We start from the raw sequence: 14,972 nt of genomic DNA, 5'->3' as shown, positions 1-14,972 counted from the left end.
TGTTCATTGTGTGTTGCATCTTCAGTGCGCTTCTAGAATTAACACTTCTAGAACTAAACCTAACCCTGCTGCTATGAAATATAATCTCTGCTGCCCAGATTTAGCATGTTATGACATTCATATACTGTCTTCAGTCAGAGGTTCTTTCCCATTTGTTGCAAGACTGACTGCTTCAGAGATCCTTCCTTCAACATCCAGAACGACTCTTTGAAGATATTTGGATGATATGAGTTACAGCTGATGTTTATGTACTCAAATGAAAGGTCAGATTTCTCAAAATGCCTTTAGTGTAATTTTATCCCATAAAAATGCTTGAATGTTCTGTAGCTTACTTTTTGAATTTGCATAACATTTACAAAAATGTATTTTCATTTAGTCACTGAAGGATATACATTTAGATTGCTAGAAAGGATATTCATTGAGAATTTATGATGTGAGAAACAAAATAATTTTAGTAAAAACAAAAAAATACATTCTAAACCCCTGGAAATTATTTGTTGTGCGCAAAATATAGAAAAGTGTCAGAAAAAAGTTGAAAATATACATTACTGATTGACCAACAGTCGTGTGTTTTATTTAAGTTCGGGGGCATTATACAGAAATAAGAAACACAACGGGAAATATGATTCCAACTGCAGCTTTCTTAAAAATACAGACACATAATAATAATTAAAAAAAACAATCCCTCATTTGGCCATTTGGCAGGTATCCTTAAACATTGAAATAATAATAATAAAAAAAGATTGCTAATAACCTAGCATTAAGACAATACCAAGTAAGTAAAAATAGAGGCTAACAGACCATTTGTCCAGAAAGCAGCTGATGTTTTAATGACTGTCGAGTGCTAAATATTGGATTAGGTGTTTCCAGGATTGGTGGTGTAAATGATTATTATGTGCTAATATTTAACGATGACATTGTTGGTACCCTGGATCTCAGTTACATTACTTTCAGACCTTCGTTTGTGTCTGGTGACGTGGTTTTCACATTCATACTGATGGTAGATGGGCATTAGGCTAACAGGTTTAGCAGGCTGAGGCTAACCGGAGTGCTCCGTGCTTTTACCTGCTGCTGGGAAGGCACGGCGGAAATATAAGAAAACACACTGAGTAAAGGTAAGAATGAACGATCGGTCCGTGCGCTTATAAACCGAGTGGTGAGTTGTTTCTCTTTGTTTTTTGTTTAGTTTTTTTTCTTCCGGGTCGGTTCTGGGTCAGTCCGGGTCTTGGGAAGGCCTGAGGTTTAAGGTAGAAACGGTGATAGAAATGCTACTGCTGCGCCTTCTTCGCTTGAGCCTCTGCTTCCTGGTGACAAACAAGGAGGGAGACAGAAGAAGAGGAAGGGTATGTTACACTAAAATGGAGGATATCGGTTTAAAGATCTGCTGTAGAGGACGGCTCTGTTTCTACGGCAACCGGCACGCCTGCAGTTCCTGCTGCGGCCGACAGGAGGTGCCAGTGAGCAAGAGAGAAGATACTGTGGGGTGAGGATGCGGTTTGTTGGACAGATGAATTGTGTGGTAATTATAAACGTGTTTTCTGAGCTGAAATTAACACAGTTTTATTTAGAGATGTTCTGTGTGGTTATACTGCAGCACTGCCTATTCGCAGAAAGATGTGTTTTTGTTTTATGAGCTCACCTTCGAACCTGGAGGAGCAGTCAGACCCAGAAATGCATACACAGCGTTGTCCTCTCTGGCGTCGAAGAAGGCCTCATAGTTCTGGAGTAAAAAAAAAAAAAAAAAAAAAAAAGAGAAGCAGCAACAGTTCAGTCGGTTCAGGGTTATGGTTATCAACTCATCTATATCTAAACAGCATCCTCTGAAATGGAATGTTTCAAAATGCACAGCGCCTTGAAAGGGTATTCTTTTTATTGAGATTGTATGTGATCAGCTAACACAAAGTAGCATATAATTGGGGAAAAACAAAAATCTGAAATGTGTGGCATGTTTCTGTTCAGCCAACACTATGTAGAAGGACATTTTGGCGCAGTTATAGCTACAAGTAGTTAAGTGTATATGAAGGTTTTGCTCATTATTTTCCAAAAGCAGCTTTGTTGGAGAGTGTATGACTAGTACTTTGACTAGGCCATGCTAACATGCTTTTAAACTGAGCTGATCCAATGTCTCTCAGACAGTTATGTTAAATACTAATAATTTATTTAACATAAATTATTTAGATTATTTTTATAATAATAAAAGTAATATAAATATAAATGTTAATTTATTTCACATCTACAAATCTGGGAGACTTTTAAATTCAGAATTTAAAAGTCTCCCTATTTGATTTCATTCATATTTTATCTGTAGGTACTTTATGATCTCTAGGTACAGTTATACTTTATCACAATAAGGTTTGATTATATTTTCTTTTATGAGTTTGAGGCAGCTGGAATTCCTTGGACAGATGTTTTAGAAGAATATATAGGGAACATTCTGATATTTTTGATTTGATAATTTACTGTATGAATTAAAAAAAACTGAAGGCATAATAAGCTAAATGCTCCTACTTACACTTCTTTCAGTCTACACAATGCCTGGTTTTAGTTGTTTTAGTTTTCTTTTCTTGACCGTAAGACATGGAAAAATTTTCCACATAATTTTGCAGCACACTGTAAGCGACTGCCACGCCACTGTGGTTTGATGAATGACGTTGCGTAAGTTTTCACAGCCAATCTAATCGCTGAGGTTAGAGAACAGCTGACATGAGCAAGCCGCCCGTACTCCCCCACGTCCCGTTTGGTCGGACAGAGTCGCTCACATTCCTGATTCCTCACTCCTTCTCGGTCCTTTTATATTCCCTCCTTTTTCTCCCACGCACTCAAACACGCCCTCCAGCTGCAGATGTTCTGGGAAATCGCTCCGCTCTTTTGTCTGTGACATTTAATACAACCTGCAAGTGCAGTTTCACCTTCAGCCGCGCAGGACTCCTGCAAACAGTCAGCATGCTTTTAGCGGCAGCGTTCACGCCGTGCTGACATGCTGTGTCGCTAAACAGCATCCCTGAGCGGAGCAAAGGAATAAAGAAATGAAAAAACTGAATTTAACATTTTGTTTCAGAAGATAACTTATGTGTGCATTTGTTTTTGTTTTGGCCTGGTTATGTAAGCATTTTATATGAGCAAAAACATCACAGAACTGGTCTCTGGTTAATGTGGTTAAGTTAACTATTCACTATTTACTTTCATTACCTGGTGATGTGACTTAAATGAAGCTCTGTTCATGTCCATGAATATATTTTCCTTCTGCTCAGACGGTCAGATAATGATGTCACAGAATCTGTTTGCAGTCTAATGCTGACTGAGTAATATGCAAAACTTTATGGAAATGTTTTCGCTAAAAAAGACCATCTTTTATTAGGTACCAGTACACAAAAATCCCAGTTTGGTACGTACATATAAACAAAAAAAATCCAATATGCTTCAGTGCTACAAACCTGACCAGAGATTTGCTTTTAGTACCTGCGTTCCCATTGACCATATATTTGTTGAAAACATGGCAATTTCGGAAATAAATTAAATTTTTTTCTACGTAAAGCTTTTGCGCCAGGATGAGGTAGTTTTTGAAATTAATGTATTTCGCAACACTGCAATGGAATCGCATCCGTGATCAACAACCGGATGTTCCTACTGGTGGAAAAGACGAAGAAGACGACAGGAAGTGGAAATAAGAGCCTGACGGCGCTCCGTGTTTTTTACTGATGTCGCATGAACAGCTTTATTCACGTGTGATTTTAATCGTGTTTCTTATTTAATGGAAAGACCGCAATTGCACTTTTTTTCTTTTCGACATTAGCCGAATTTTGACAAAAATAATTTGCGCACATTTGAAACGGAAACACAGCTATTTTATCAGTTAATAAAATCACTTCATAACACTAAAATCCCCAATTATGATGTAATTATGGGTTCTTTTAAAAAGTTTTTACGGATATTTGCTAACAGAAATCGCTTAGATCACTTGAGAGTTTGTCTAATAAACAAACTGCGACATGTAAAATATGTACTTGAATGCATCGTAGCAGCACAGCTGGTCATAAAAGACGGCGGCTCTATTTTCAGGCTCTTTGCACATAATTACCGAGAGTCCCAACAAGTATGGAGGTACCAAAAAGAACCCCTCCTCAAATGATTTCTTCCTTAATATCTTCACTAATAAGTAAAAATAAAAATATGAGTTGCAGTTTATGATAAATTTGTCTTCACATTTATCTTAAACATAGGAAAGGCTGTCGTGTCGGTGGTTTTAACGTCTCCAGTCGGCCTCACCCCGCAGTATTTTTCTTCATTAAAGATCTGAGGGGGCAGAGGGTTCCCAGTGGCAGGTCGTGACTCCTCCGGTACGTTCTCCCTCATCCACTTCCTGTTGGCCTCGTTGGCCGCGATGTCGCACTCCTCGTACTCGATTTTATTGGCCGCCAGGAAGCCCATCACGTCCTGCTGCTGCTTTTTAATCTGCGTTTGGGGGCGGAGATGAAAAAAAAGAGAGAGAGAAAGAAGGAAGCTGTCAGTTATTAGTTGTAAAATTAGGAGGAAGCGCAGGGTTCACCACTCTGTCACCAGTCTGCTGCAGAGAGGAGGAAACGTCTACGATGAGATAAACAGAGCTAAGGAAGTTGCTCTGTTGCTAGGTTACCACGTTGTTCCTGAAAAGTGGGTGAAGATAAGTAAGCATTACTAGCGGTAGGTAGACACACTGGATTTTATTTGCAAAGAAAACCCAAAAGGGAAATTAATCTACCTACAGTCAAAATGTCACTAAGGAATGTAATTAAAACACAAGAAATAAAGTTTTTAGTATTTTCCACATAGTTGTTAGCAACAAAGAAAACGTTGCACTATTTTCTTTGCGACTGAAGTCACATATGTTAATATTTAGTGATGAACTCTGACCTGAACATTCAGAGTCACATAAGGACAGTTACAAAGTCGGCCTTCTGTCACCTGAAGAACATTCCCAGAATTAAAGAATCAAAGTTCCAACAAGATCTTGAGAAAGAAAATGTGGCACCATGCGTTTATCTTTAGTCGCATCTATTACTGCAACAGTGTCCTCAAAAAAAAACAACAACAAATCAAATCAATCCTCCAGCTGCAGCTGATCCAGAACGCAGCTGCTGCTGGAGTTCTGACTAAAACCAGGAAGATGGAGCACGTTCTGGTCTGCTCCGCGTACCCAGAACCAGAACCAAACGTAAAGGAGCAGCATTATGTTTTTATGCATCATTAATCTGGAACAAGCCTTTAAAACCATTTTTAAGGCTAAAAAAAAGGCTAGAATCGATTTTCTTAGTTGACCTTGAGCAATAATAACTGGAGCATTGCTTACATCTAGTCTTCATTTCAATATTCTGCAGTACTTTTTGGATGATTTTGATGATGATGTTTTAGATAATGTAATATTTGTTGCTTGTGTGTTTGTTTTATGTCCTCATCACGTTTATTAATTGTGTTATGCTTGTACCATGTACAGCACTTTGCTGCTGAAACGTGCTTTACTAATACATCTGATTTAGTTTGACTCCGGAAAGGTAATTTTAAAAAATAACCCGCACACATTTCCTTAATGTGGAGGCAGTTGAATATTTCTCTTCCTGTCTGGGTTTTTCGTGTAGGTGTGAACCTTTTCGACAGGCATTTCTGCCAACAGCCTGTCTGTTCCATCCACTCATCCCGTTTGCCTCTTCTGCTAAATATCTGTCCTGTTACAATAAAGACAGCAGGCCTCTCCTAACCCTAACTCTAACCTGAAAGGAGGAACAAAGTGCAACTCTTCAGCCAAAAGAAAGTGAAACTGTCTCCGGATTGACGTGGCTTCAGATCGAATCTCTTCTAAAGCAAATCATCGTGTTTTGTTTTACGTTTTAGCACAAAGGATCCCAAGAAGACAGACACAGAGGCTGAAAATTAAGACTTTAATTCTTGCGGTTTTTCTTCTCAAGATGTCGATATGTGAGAGAGAGTGTGTGTGTCAGGGCAGTCCAATAGGCTCCCAGTGGGTGTGTGTAAGAAGGGAGGATGGCCCTACAAGGCCAGACGGAAACAAGAGCTCCTCTGGGACTCGAGAGGAGGTAACTGGTCAAACATGAGCCAAATAAGGCCTTCTGCGAGGAGAAACCCACACATATCCCACTCTCGGCTGCACACACTGCATTCACACACATAAACGCAGCTTCGCCACAAAACCAACACCTGGGGATCAAGTCACCGCCGCCGGCGTCGCCCCGGCAGCTCCGACTGCCCCCTCCGGTACGTGGGCTCCTCCCAGTGTTTTATGGCATCCAGATGAAGACAGGTGGATTATCTGACAACCGTCTGCTGAGGAAACACCGGGGCATATAAACCGGTGCTGGCAGATTAGCAGTGGCACAGTGTGAATTAATGACCGGGCTGGAAAAGGGGGCAAAGTCCCAAAAGCCAGCATGCTACAGGAACCGGCATGGGGCTAAAGCAGTCGAGCAGAAAGCCACACACTCACACGGTTTGACAGAGCCTGTCTCCACTAACACACACACACACACACACACACACACACACACACACACATTTGTATGACTCAATTCTGCGTCGCCTCCAACAGACTGACCTGGTCCTAAATCCCAATGATGGCACATTTGTCTTTTCTCCTACATGTTAGCTAACTCCGGCCTCAGAAAGCATGGCCATTGTGCCGTTGCCAAGCAAAATTAATTTGTGGGACAAACTGGCCACATGCCATCTGCCTCTTGCTCTAATTGCTCAGTGGGAACTCCCTGCTCTGCCCATTGGAAATGCTCTCTGCTGTCCTCTGCCCTGACTCGAGCCTCTGGCGATTTTGGCAAGGAGGGAAACAAACCGTCCTTGTCTTCAGGAATGGTCATAGGCAGGAATTTTCCTCCTTTTCCCTCGTGCTGTGTCAGGTCTTCTAAAGATTATTTTCTGTCGTGTTGGTTTGTTTTGAAGGGACGGAGAGTGTTTGGGCCTCGTCTGGAACTGCCAAGCTTACTAGCATTTGCTTGAACGTCTGTAATGCTGACTAAAAACAGCCTTCACATCTCCAAATCCGACTTTTCTTTCTTCGAATAATTGGGTTGATTGCTCCGAAAATTTGAGAAGGTTTTCACACTATGATCAGTTTTATAGGCTAATCGAATTTATTTATTTACTTTTTTTTTTTTTGGAAAATTTAATTTTTGGTAAATCTGACTTCTTTTTTTTCCCACCAATGCACTTCCTGGGTTTGCTTCATAGCCGCCATCTTGTTTGACGAGTGTATTTTACAACTTATGTTTATTTGGACTTTGAATTCAGGCAATCTTTATGAGGCAATATTAGGGTCAGGCTTTGATTTTTGTTTTCTAATTTAAGAGAATAAATTCATAATATCACGAGAATGCAATCTTAATATGAGGAGAACGAAGCAGAAGTTTTGTGAGAACGACACAAAAATGAGGACCATCTTGTGAAGTTGTACTTTGATGCAAGTTTTAAAGATGATACTTAGTAGAAATGTTTAGAGTTTTGCCACATCAGCATCAAGTCATCCCTCAGCAGCTGGACTTGGAAACAATTGTTCAAACAACTGTGTCTATTTGGAAGAAAGAACCAGAGAAACTGAGCTGGTTAGTCTGATCCTGATAATTCTATCCAATCGGTTTTCTCATTAAAAAAGTCTCTTTTCTCGTCATCGTATGACTTTTTTTTTTTTTTCTGCTAGAGTCACGTCTCTATTCTGGTAATAACATGACTGTATTCTTGTAATTAAACAAAAATTCCATTAGCCCGGCCCCAATGCGCCGTCGTGCAACTCAAATAATCAAAACAGGGATGATTGAAATAAAATCACTCTTTGAAAATATCTCTCCTTTTGAATTTCTCCTTTAGAGAAGAAAGCAAGAAAAACAAATCAATAAAAAAAAAAAACGGTAAACTGATCTGGTATGAAAATAGTCAGTGATTTTATTTTTAAGCCACGTCGCCCCGTTGTAACATCTAATTGACTTTAGTTATCCGAATGTTTTGAGGTGCTTTCAGCAAACACCGCTTCTCTTTATCCCTTCAAATATCCCAAATATTTAGCTGGACTGCCTAGAGAACGCTTTGCCACCGAGGTGTCCGACATTTCTCCTGAGTCAGAACATCAGAACAAACATTCTCTGTTTATGTTTTTTCTTTAATATGTTAGGAAAGGTCTTGGTCGTTTAGTTGAAACCGACACGTGAACATTTCATAATTAAAATCAGAATATTTAAAGGGATCTCTTTAATTTTTCAAATATGTTTATCCTCTTTCCTTGTGCAGTTCAGGTGCAATCTATTTCTCTAGAATGGTACGAAATGACCGCGCACCAGTGGGGTTTTTTCTGTAGCAGGCAGAGACTGTTACACCACTGCTGTGTGGCTTCCAGGCTGCAAACCTGCAGCGTTTTTAAAGCCTGATTTGCCTGACCCAGCCTTTGTGTTGGAGCATCTCAGGTTGCAAAGAAAACAGGATGCAAATATCCTGATAGATCAACAGAAATGCAAACAAGGAACAGAAAAGAAAAACGATCATCCCAGTGTTGATTCTCTGGTGTAGATGGTTGTGTGCAGTTTGAAACAGATCCTGTTGCTGGAAGGACAGCGCAGTGTAAGGACAATGGCGCTTTATCGATACATTGTCATCGTGTAAACAAGGATAGAGATTGCAATCAACCCATATTTTCCTCTTTATGTCCCATCATCGCGTTGTCTCCATGGCGACCAGGAGCTTAACCACCCCGGTCACTGAGATCTCAATCGGGTGTCGGCAGCTTGGCAGCTGACCTAACATTTCTTTAACATGCCGTTTGAATTCATTACCCATAAAATATAAGAGTTTACCAAGTATTGCCTTTGTGAGTCAGACCTTTCTGAACCGTGTTACTGTGACCATTGTTTTCATAAATCAGTCCAGTTGCTGGAGAGGTACGGAAACATACTGACAACTATTTGGCAATGATCTATTTGACGTTATACATTTGAATTGTTCTAATTTTTACAACTCTAAAGACATGATTGATTGTTTTTGATAACTTTGATAAAACATGGCATGCTTTCAGATCTGGATGACCAGTTTAGTTTCTCGTGGTGCGTTCAACAACTACAATTTTCACATGTCCTATCAAATATCAAAAATCTTCAGAAAGAGTAGGAGCTTCTTAAAAAGACAGAGGCCCCATTTCAAGGCGATAAACTGCAAAGTCAAATAGCTTCTTGAATTATGTTTGACATATGCATTTTTATAACAACTGAAGGTAACATAGTTACTTCACTGTGCTATAACACTATGTGTCTGGAAAATACATAACACTGCCCCTTTAACTTGTTGTAGAGGTCCATCAATATATCAGTGCCACATTACTTGGTGGAAAGGCAACATGACTGCTGAGGATTAGTTGATCATTGATATAAAAAACACAAGCAATGTGGAAAGCAATCTGACAAATCAGAGTTTAATTACAAAGATTTGAACGCATTGAAAAAGTTAACGAAATTAATAATTTTGTTTTTTCTTTCCTTACAAAAGTTCCAGACAGAACCTTGAATTAATGCCTTGTTTCTGGCATGCCCCTTAATCTGACGCACAAGCGACATCCACAAACAACAACGACAGATGATAAAGTTGCTTCTCTTGACTGGCCAGTGGTTAATTTTTGCTTAAAAATTGCCTGAATACATGCTGGGAAATATTATTGTTACATTCAAGATGCACTAAAAGGAGTTAGCCTATTAGTGAAACTATTCAAGCCTAAAATAGCATCTTGATGCTAAACATGTAGCATCAGCACAGACATAACGCTAACGTCAGCATCCACACTCCACATATCTAAAGACTTTTCTTTTTAAAAAGTGACATAAATAATCAGGAGTTCCTGATACATTTGAAAGCTGGATGGGTATAGTACCATTTTTGCACTAATCTGAGGGTTGAATGACCTAAATAACAAATTAAAAACAGTAAATGTTTCGGTGTTGAGCTGATATGTCTATATGTTCAATAATTTGACAGAAAAGAGGGTTTTTAAATTGAAAACATTGCGTATTTTGTCAATGTATGGTGTTTGATTAAAATGATTATTAATTACAGACCCGGCAATTAACTCTGTTAGAAATTTCAACCGAGTCCCACCACTAGTAAATTAATAGAACTACTACAGGGAAAATACCGTGCATAAGTTTTTCTCAGAAAACTTTCTAACAGGATTTCATCGTACCAAGATAACCCTGATTGCCTTTTGAACTGCATGCGTTTTCACACGACAAACACAATTATTCCCCAGGATATAACAAGATATATTAAGATACAGTTTTGGATCAACATTCCCTTCATTTCACATCAAAATATTCTGATCCGCTAATATTTCTTCAACAGATCCAATACAGACAAAATCCGTTGTTTATTTCTGGATATGGAAAAGTTGGACCCGTCTGACATTGCTGCAGATATTTAACATTTTTAAGGAGGACTGTGCTCATCTAAAGGTGTAGGACGTGGAATGTGCAGCATCATGCACCGTGGTTTGCATTCCACCACATCTCCCCCAGGGAGCTTTGGTCCGGCGTGAGATCAGATCCAGGCCTGATCAATCCCAGAAAAAGGTCAGCTGTTAACTCACGGCGTAGACAGCTGCTAGACAATAGCGACCGTTGATTGGATGAACTGTATCCAACAACGCGGGCTTAGATCAATGAGGCTGAGACTGATTTTTCTGCTGACCCAGAACCAGCGTCGGTTTGTGTTTGGTTCAATCAGGTAGAAAAGAAAACACACTGAAACACCGTGCCATAAAGATAAGACTCAATGACCTTTCTAATCCAACACAGGCCCAATTTTTAAACCTGCCCTCTGAGCTAAAGGAAACAAGAAATGACCCCGGCCCCATGTGTTTCTAAGGGATAAAGGTTTGTTGCAATTAGATGTAGCCTGATTTCCACCATAAACAACCACTTACTGGAATGTGGTGACTGGTAGCCGCCCCCACCCAGTCCTCAGCTCAGTCAGCATTTACAGCACTGCCACAAGAGGGTCTTACGTCGACACCCTGGACGGGTTCCCTGCCACTACCCAAAGGTACGATAAAAAGGAATAGTTTCTACCACAAACTGCCTGGCTAGCCACAGCAGTCATTAATCACAAAGCTAATTTAGAACCAACAGGGCGCCAAGTGTGGCGTACCTGACACAAGCAAGGTACGACAAGGTACTCGTGAACATGTTCATGAGTTATATTGCTCATTTATTGAGGCAATGAGGAAGCAGTTCAACTGTGCGACTTTTGAGCATAAATGGAAATAAGAGCAGGAAAGGTTCCTTAGTTGTGGCTAATGTTTTGCTTTGTTCCTTCAGTAAAATTTCCCTTTCAGGTTGCCCTTGTTTGTCTACAGACTAGTAGGACTCTTGCAGGTGTGCAGAACATTTGCATCTGTAGATTTGGGTAAAACTACACCTTTTGCTTTCCAAATGCAACCTCATCGTGACCTCGAGAATGCAGGGTAATATCCAAAAGATAATGCCTGTGCTATTCCAGGAAGACTGCTGGCATTGTGACCTAATAAGCTGTACCTTTTGTGAACTCATTTTTATATACTCCTTTGGAAGAAGCACTGGAAGAACTTCCTAGAGAACTTCCTAGAAGACAAGGCAACGTACTTCCTGAAGTGATTCAAACTGTAGCTGGAAATACAACAAAGGACGTTCTCCTCAGGTTGGAAAGTCGTATACTAAATGGGACTAACGCATATCAAGATTTCCCCTCACCTCTTGCCTTTATTACGTCCTACAACTTTTTCATCTTTGGGTTGCAACAGGGAATAGAGACAAAAGCAGAGATGTGAGAGTCTATCAAACATCCAAAAAAGGCATGCGACACTTGGCTATCTTCCAAAATAAGTGGCCCATAGTGAGTTTGACTTACGACTGAGTCATGGGCAATATTTCAGACATGAGGAATGCACCTGTAACAAAAGTCTTCCAACTATAAAAATAAGCTTAATCTCTGTGATAATCAATCAAAAAATATGACAAAAGCTAAAGGTCTGGACCTCTCTAAAAGGTGCATCTCTAATTTTAACATGCCTTACGCTGTTGTAGGTTCTTAGTCATCGAGGACACGGCAATCCTAAGTACCTAAACACAAAGCAGATGGACTTCTTCTCTTGCCTCACCTCTGACTCAAAAGGCGTCTTCAGTTCTAATCATGGATTAAGAGCTTCAGGTGTATCAGTGGTAGCCAGAACCATCTGATCATTCCACCAATCCCTTTAAATTCATATAGAAGAAAACAGGAAGAAAGCCGCCACTTGTTATGGAGATTAAAACCCGTCGGTGAGAACTACGACGATTGGAAGAGTTTACACGCAAAGCATAGGCTCAAGATGGTATTTTGGAAATACTCCTACTCATCTCCTTGCTCTTAACTGTTCCGTCGTTCTGTGACACAGAGTGCACCACAGGAAAGAGATGGTATAAAATACATTTTCAGTCATGCATTTGGTCAAACATACAAACCTTTGACTAAATCAGCAAGAATGTAGTTTCATGGCAGAACAGGTCAAGATAACTAGATGGAAGTAACGCTATGATACCGTTTGACCCATCAAGCAGTGCAGGGTGTGTGTGTATGTTTGTGCACACAGAGCATAAGGTCGTCCACTTGCTCCAGCAGACGGTACTGTAGACGGATCAATGAGAGGAAATGCTGCAGCCCAGACTTACAACAGCATACTGAAGGCAATCTGGACTCCAAACTCTGCCCACCCTGACTCCACAGGAAGTTCCGGTCCTGCAATTCTCCTTATCCGTAGAGCCAATGCAAATATCATTTGCTGTAATAGCCTCCCAGGACAGTCCAAATGAAAGAGGCTCTGTGTTTGATGGGTTTGTCTGTTTGGACCACAAACCTGGGTGTATTTTTAGGACTTTACAGATACCATAATATGAAGTAGGGACATACTTTCGAAGAGGAAGGGAAATTATACGTCCTTCAAAGACTGAATTATAAACTAGAATTTGCCTGAGCTGTGCATTGGTATTCAGCCACCTGAATCAAACTTCTTTTTTTTTTTTACAGGGGATTTATCTCCACCAACAGTGAAAGTTGTTGCCTTTCAAAATAGTTCAAATTTAGACATATTGGTTGTAGAGTCAACATAAAATTTCATTGATTGTTTCTTATCCTACTGCAAGTTCTCATTTGGATGTAGGTTAGGAGTTTTACGCCGTCCTAACCCATGAATATGCCTCAATCTAAACCATTCCACTGTAGCTCTGGCTGTATGTTTAGGGTCATTCTCCAGCTGTAGAGGTGAGCCTCCACCCCCAGACTCTAAACCTTTTCAAAGTACCTTTAACGCAACATTTGTGGTCGATGTGCGTTAGAAGTAACACATCTTTGTCAGAATTCAACAGTAAACTAGTACGTAATGAGGACAAGAAGAAGTTGTGGTTTTCAGAAAGTCCTAAACTCTTCTCCTAGGCTGCAGCTGCTACTCTGAAAGTGAGGCCCTGGAGAATTGCATCACCATCATTCCAATCCACTCTGAAAGAAAGTTGCAAATCCGAAGCAAACACTCCTCAATGCTGCACAACCCTGAAGAGAACGTCTAACCTCTCTGCTTTCTGGAGCGAGCCAGACCCAAGCAGCGCTGGCTGGCATCAGGTGACACGGCGCTGAATCTCAAGACCGTTATTGATTTCCAGTTGTTTTTTTTTGTTTGTTTTTTTAAGTGATTGTTTTGCTTGTCATTTGGGGCGTTTCAGCTGAATAAAAAGGTCTGAATTGTCACATCCGGAAGCTGTGACTGTTACAAACCGCAGCTTAGAGAGAAGTGAGGTCTTGTCATGCCATATGCACTTCCTCTATGTTTCTGCCTCTGTGGCAAAGTTAGCAAAAATCAAGAGTCGAGCCCCCCCATGTGATTGCCCTAAACTTCTAGAAGAAAGCAGTCAAAATCTTTACTGATGATTCAGATGATTCTTTAAACAGAAAAATGTCAGTCTGGTGGAAACCAATCCAATCAAAGTTCACATAACCCCTCCAGAAAAAAAAAAAAATCCCAGGATCTTCTGAATAAATCATGCTTAAAGAAAAAAAACAACAAACCTCCAGCAAACAAGTCATGCCATTGTTGTATCCCTTACCGAGGTGGATCCGGAGGACGTTGCTATGTACACTTTGATCACCATCTTATATCCCTGATGCAGTCTATTATCACAGGCTGGCTGCTGTCGATGCGTGCTCCGTCGCAGGCTGATGGAGCAGCAGATACGCAATAACAATAATGATAATTATTTATTTTTTTTTTTTAAACTGGAAACTTCCAAGGCTGGGAAACCGAGAGAGTGTTCTTGCAGCGCAGACTATCTGCGCAAATGCTTCTGCTCTTAGCTCTGGATGGAGCTTGGCATTCCTCCTCCTCCAGTTCTCCGCCCCTTCTCTCTCTCTATTTCTCTTTCTCTCTCTCTCTCTCTCTCTCTCTCTGTAAGCCTCCCTCTCTCCGTCGAGCTCGAGGAGCACGCACGCGCAAACGCGCACGTGCAAAGGGCGATAGGGCTGTCAAGATGGCATTACTTCGAGGTTATGTTGTCTGAGAATATTTAAGCGTGGAGCCCTTTGTCTGAGCCAGACTCCATTTTTTTTTTCTTGAGCCCTGCGGCGCGTGTCAGAGAATGCTCCGGCGTGCACGCGCGTGGATCGTGAATAAAAAGTGAGGATATATGCTGTGATTTTTTTTAAGCCGTCTTTGTGTAGCAGTGCAGCTTGTGGAGGCAGCCACTTTTCATTAGACGGGCTTTGCAGGCCCCCTGCAGGCCTCAGCTGCGGGAATGTATGGAGGGCCAGAAGTGTCACAATTTAGTACATCAATAAATGACTGAAGTTAAAATCAATATATTGGATCATTTCAATAGAACTAAACATACATATTTTAAATAAAGAAATAAAAATACATTCTCATTTTACATTGATACCATACCTAT

General features: G+C 40.4%; 1 protein-coding gene across 1 annotated transcript; it reads right to left on the bottom strand.

Annotated features, from left to right (window-relative positions):
• Nucleotides 1-1,003: 1,003 nt before the first annotated feature.
• On the bottom strand, nucleotides 1,004-14,435 carry sh3bgrl (SH3 domain binding glutamate-rich protein like). Its single transcript, XM_015059923.1, has 4 exons — nucleotides 14,136-14,435; nucleotides 4,267-4,452; nucleotides 1,640-1,720; nucleotides 1,004-1,304 (listed from the first exon to the last, which is right to left on the bottom strand). Exons 1-4 carry the CDS (start codon nucleotides 14,178-14,180, stop codon nucleotides 1,269-1,271), a joined length of 348 nt encoding a protein of 115 aa, XP_014915409.1. The 5' UTR covers nucleotides 14,181-14,435; the 3' UTR covers nucleotides 1,004-1,268.
• Between the last annotated feature and the right edge of the window lie 537 nt (nucleotides 14,436-14,972).

This window comes from Poecilia latipinna, unplaced genomic scaffold, assembly GCF_001443285.1.
Source record: "Poecilia latipinna isolate Pla-1442-1.1 unplaced genomic scaffold, P_latipinna-1.0 Scaffold1668, whole genome shotgun sequence".
Classification (NCBI taxonomy): Eukaryota; Metazoa; Chordata; class Actinopteri; order Cyprinodontiformes; family Poeciliidae; genus Poecilia; species Poecilia latipinna.
This window is presented reverse-complemented; position numbering and strand designations above follow the sequence as displayed.

Bases quoted from the DNA above. Each gene is read 5' to 3' on its own strand.
- sh3bgrl (XM_015059923.1), bottom strand. From the start codon at position 14,180: ATGGTGATCAAAGTGTACATAGCAACGTCCTCCGGATCCACCTCG. The intron at 4,453-14,135 runs GTAAGGGATACA...CCCCAAACGCAG, and splicing joins CGTCCTCCGGATCCACCTCG to ATTAAAAAGCAGCAGCAGGA. The intron at 1,721-4,266 runs GTGAGGCCGACT...TTTTTACTCCAG, and splicing joins ATGAAGAAAAATACTGCGGG to AACTATGAGGCCTTCTTCGA.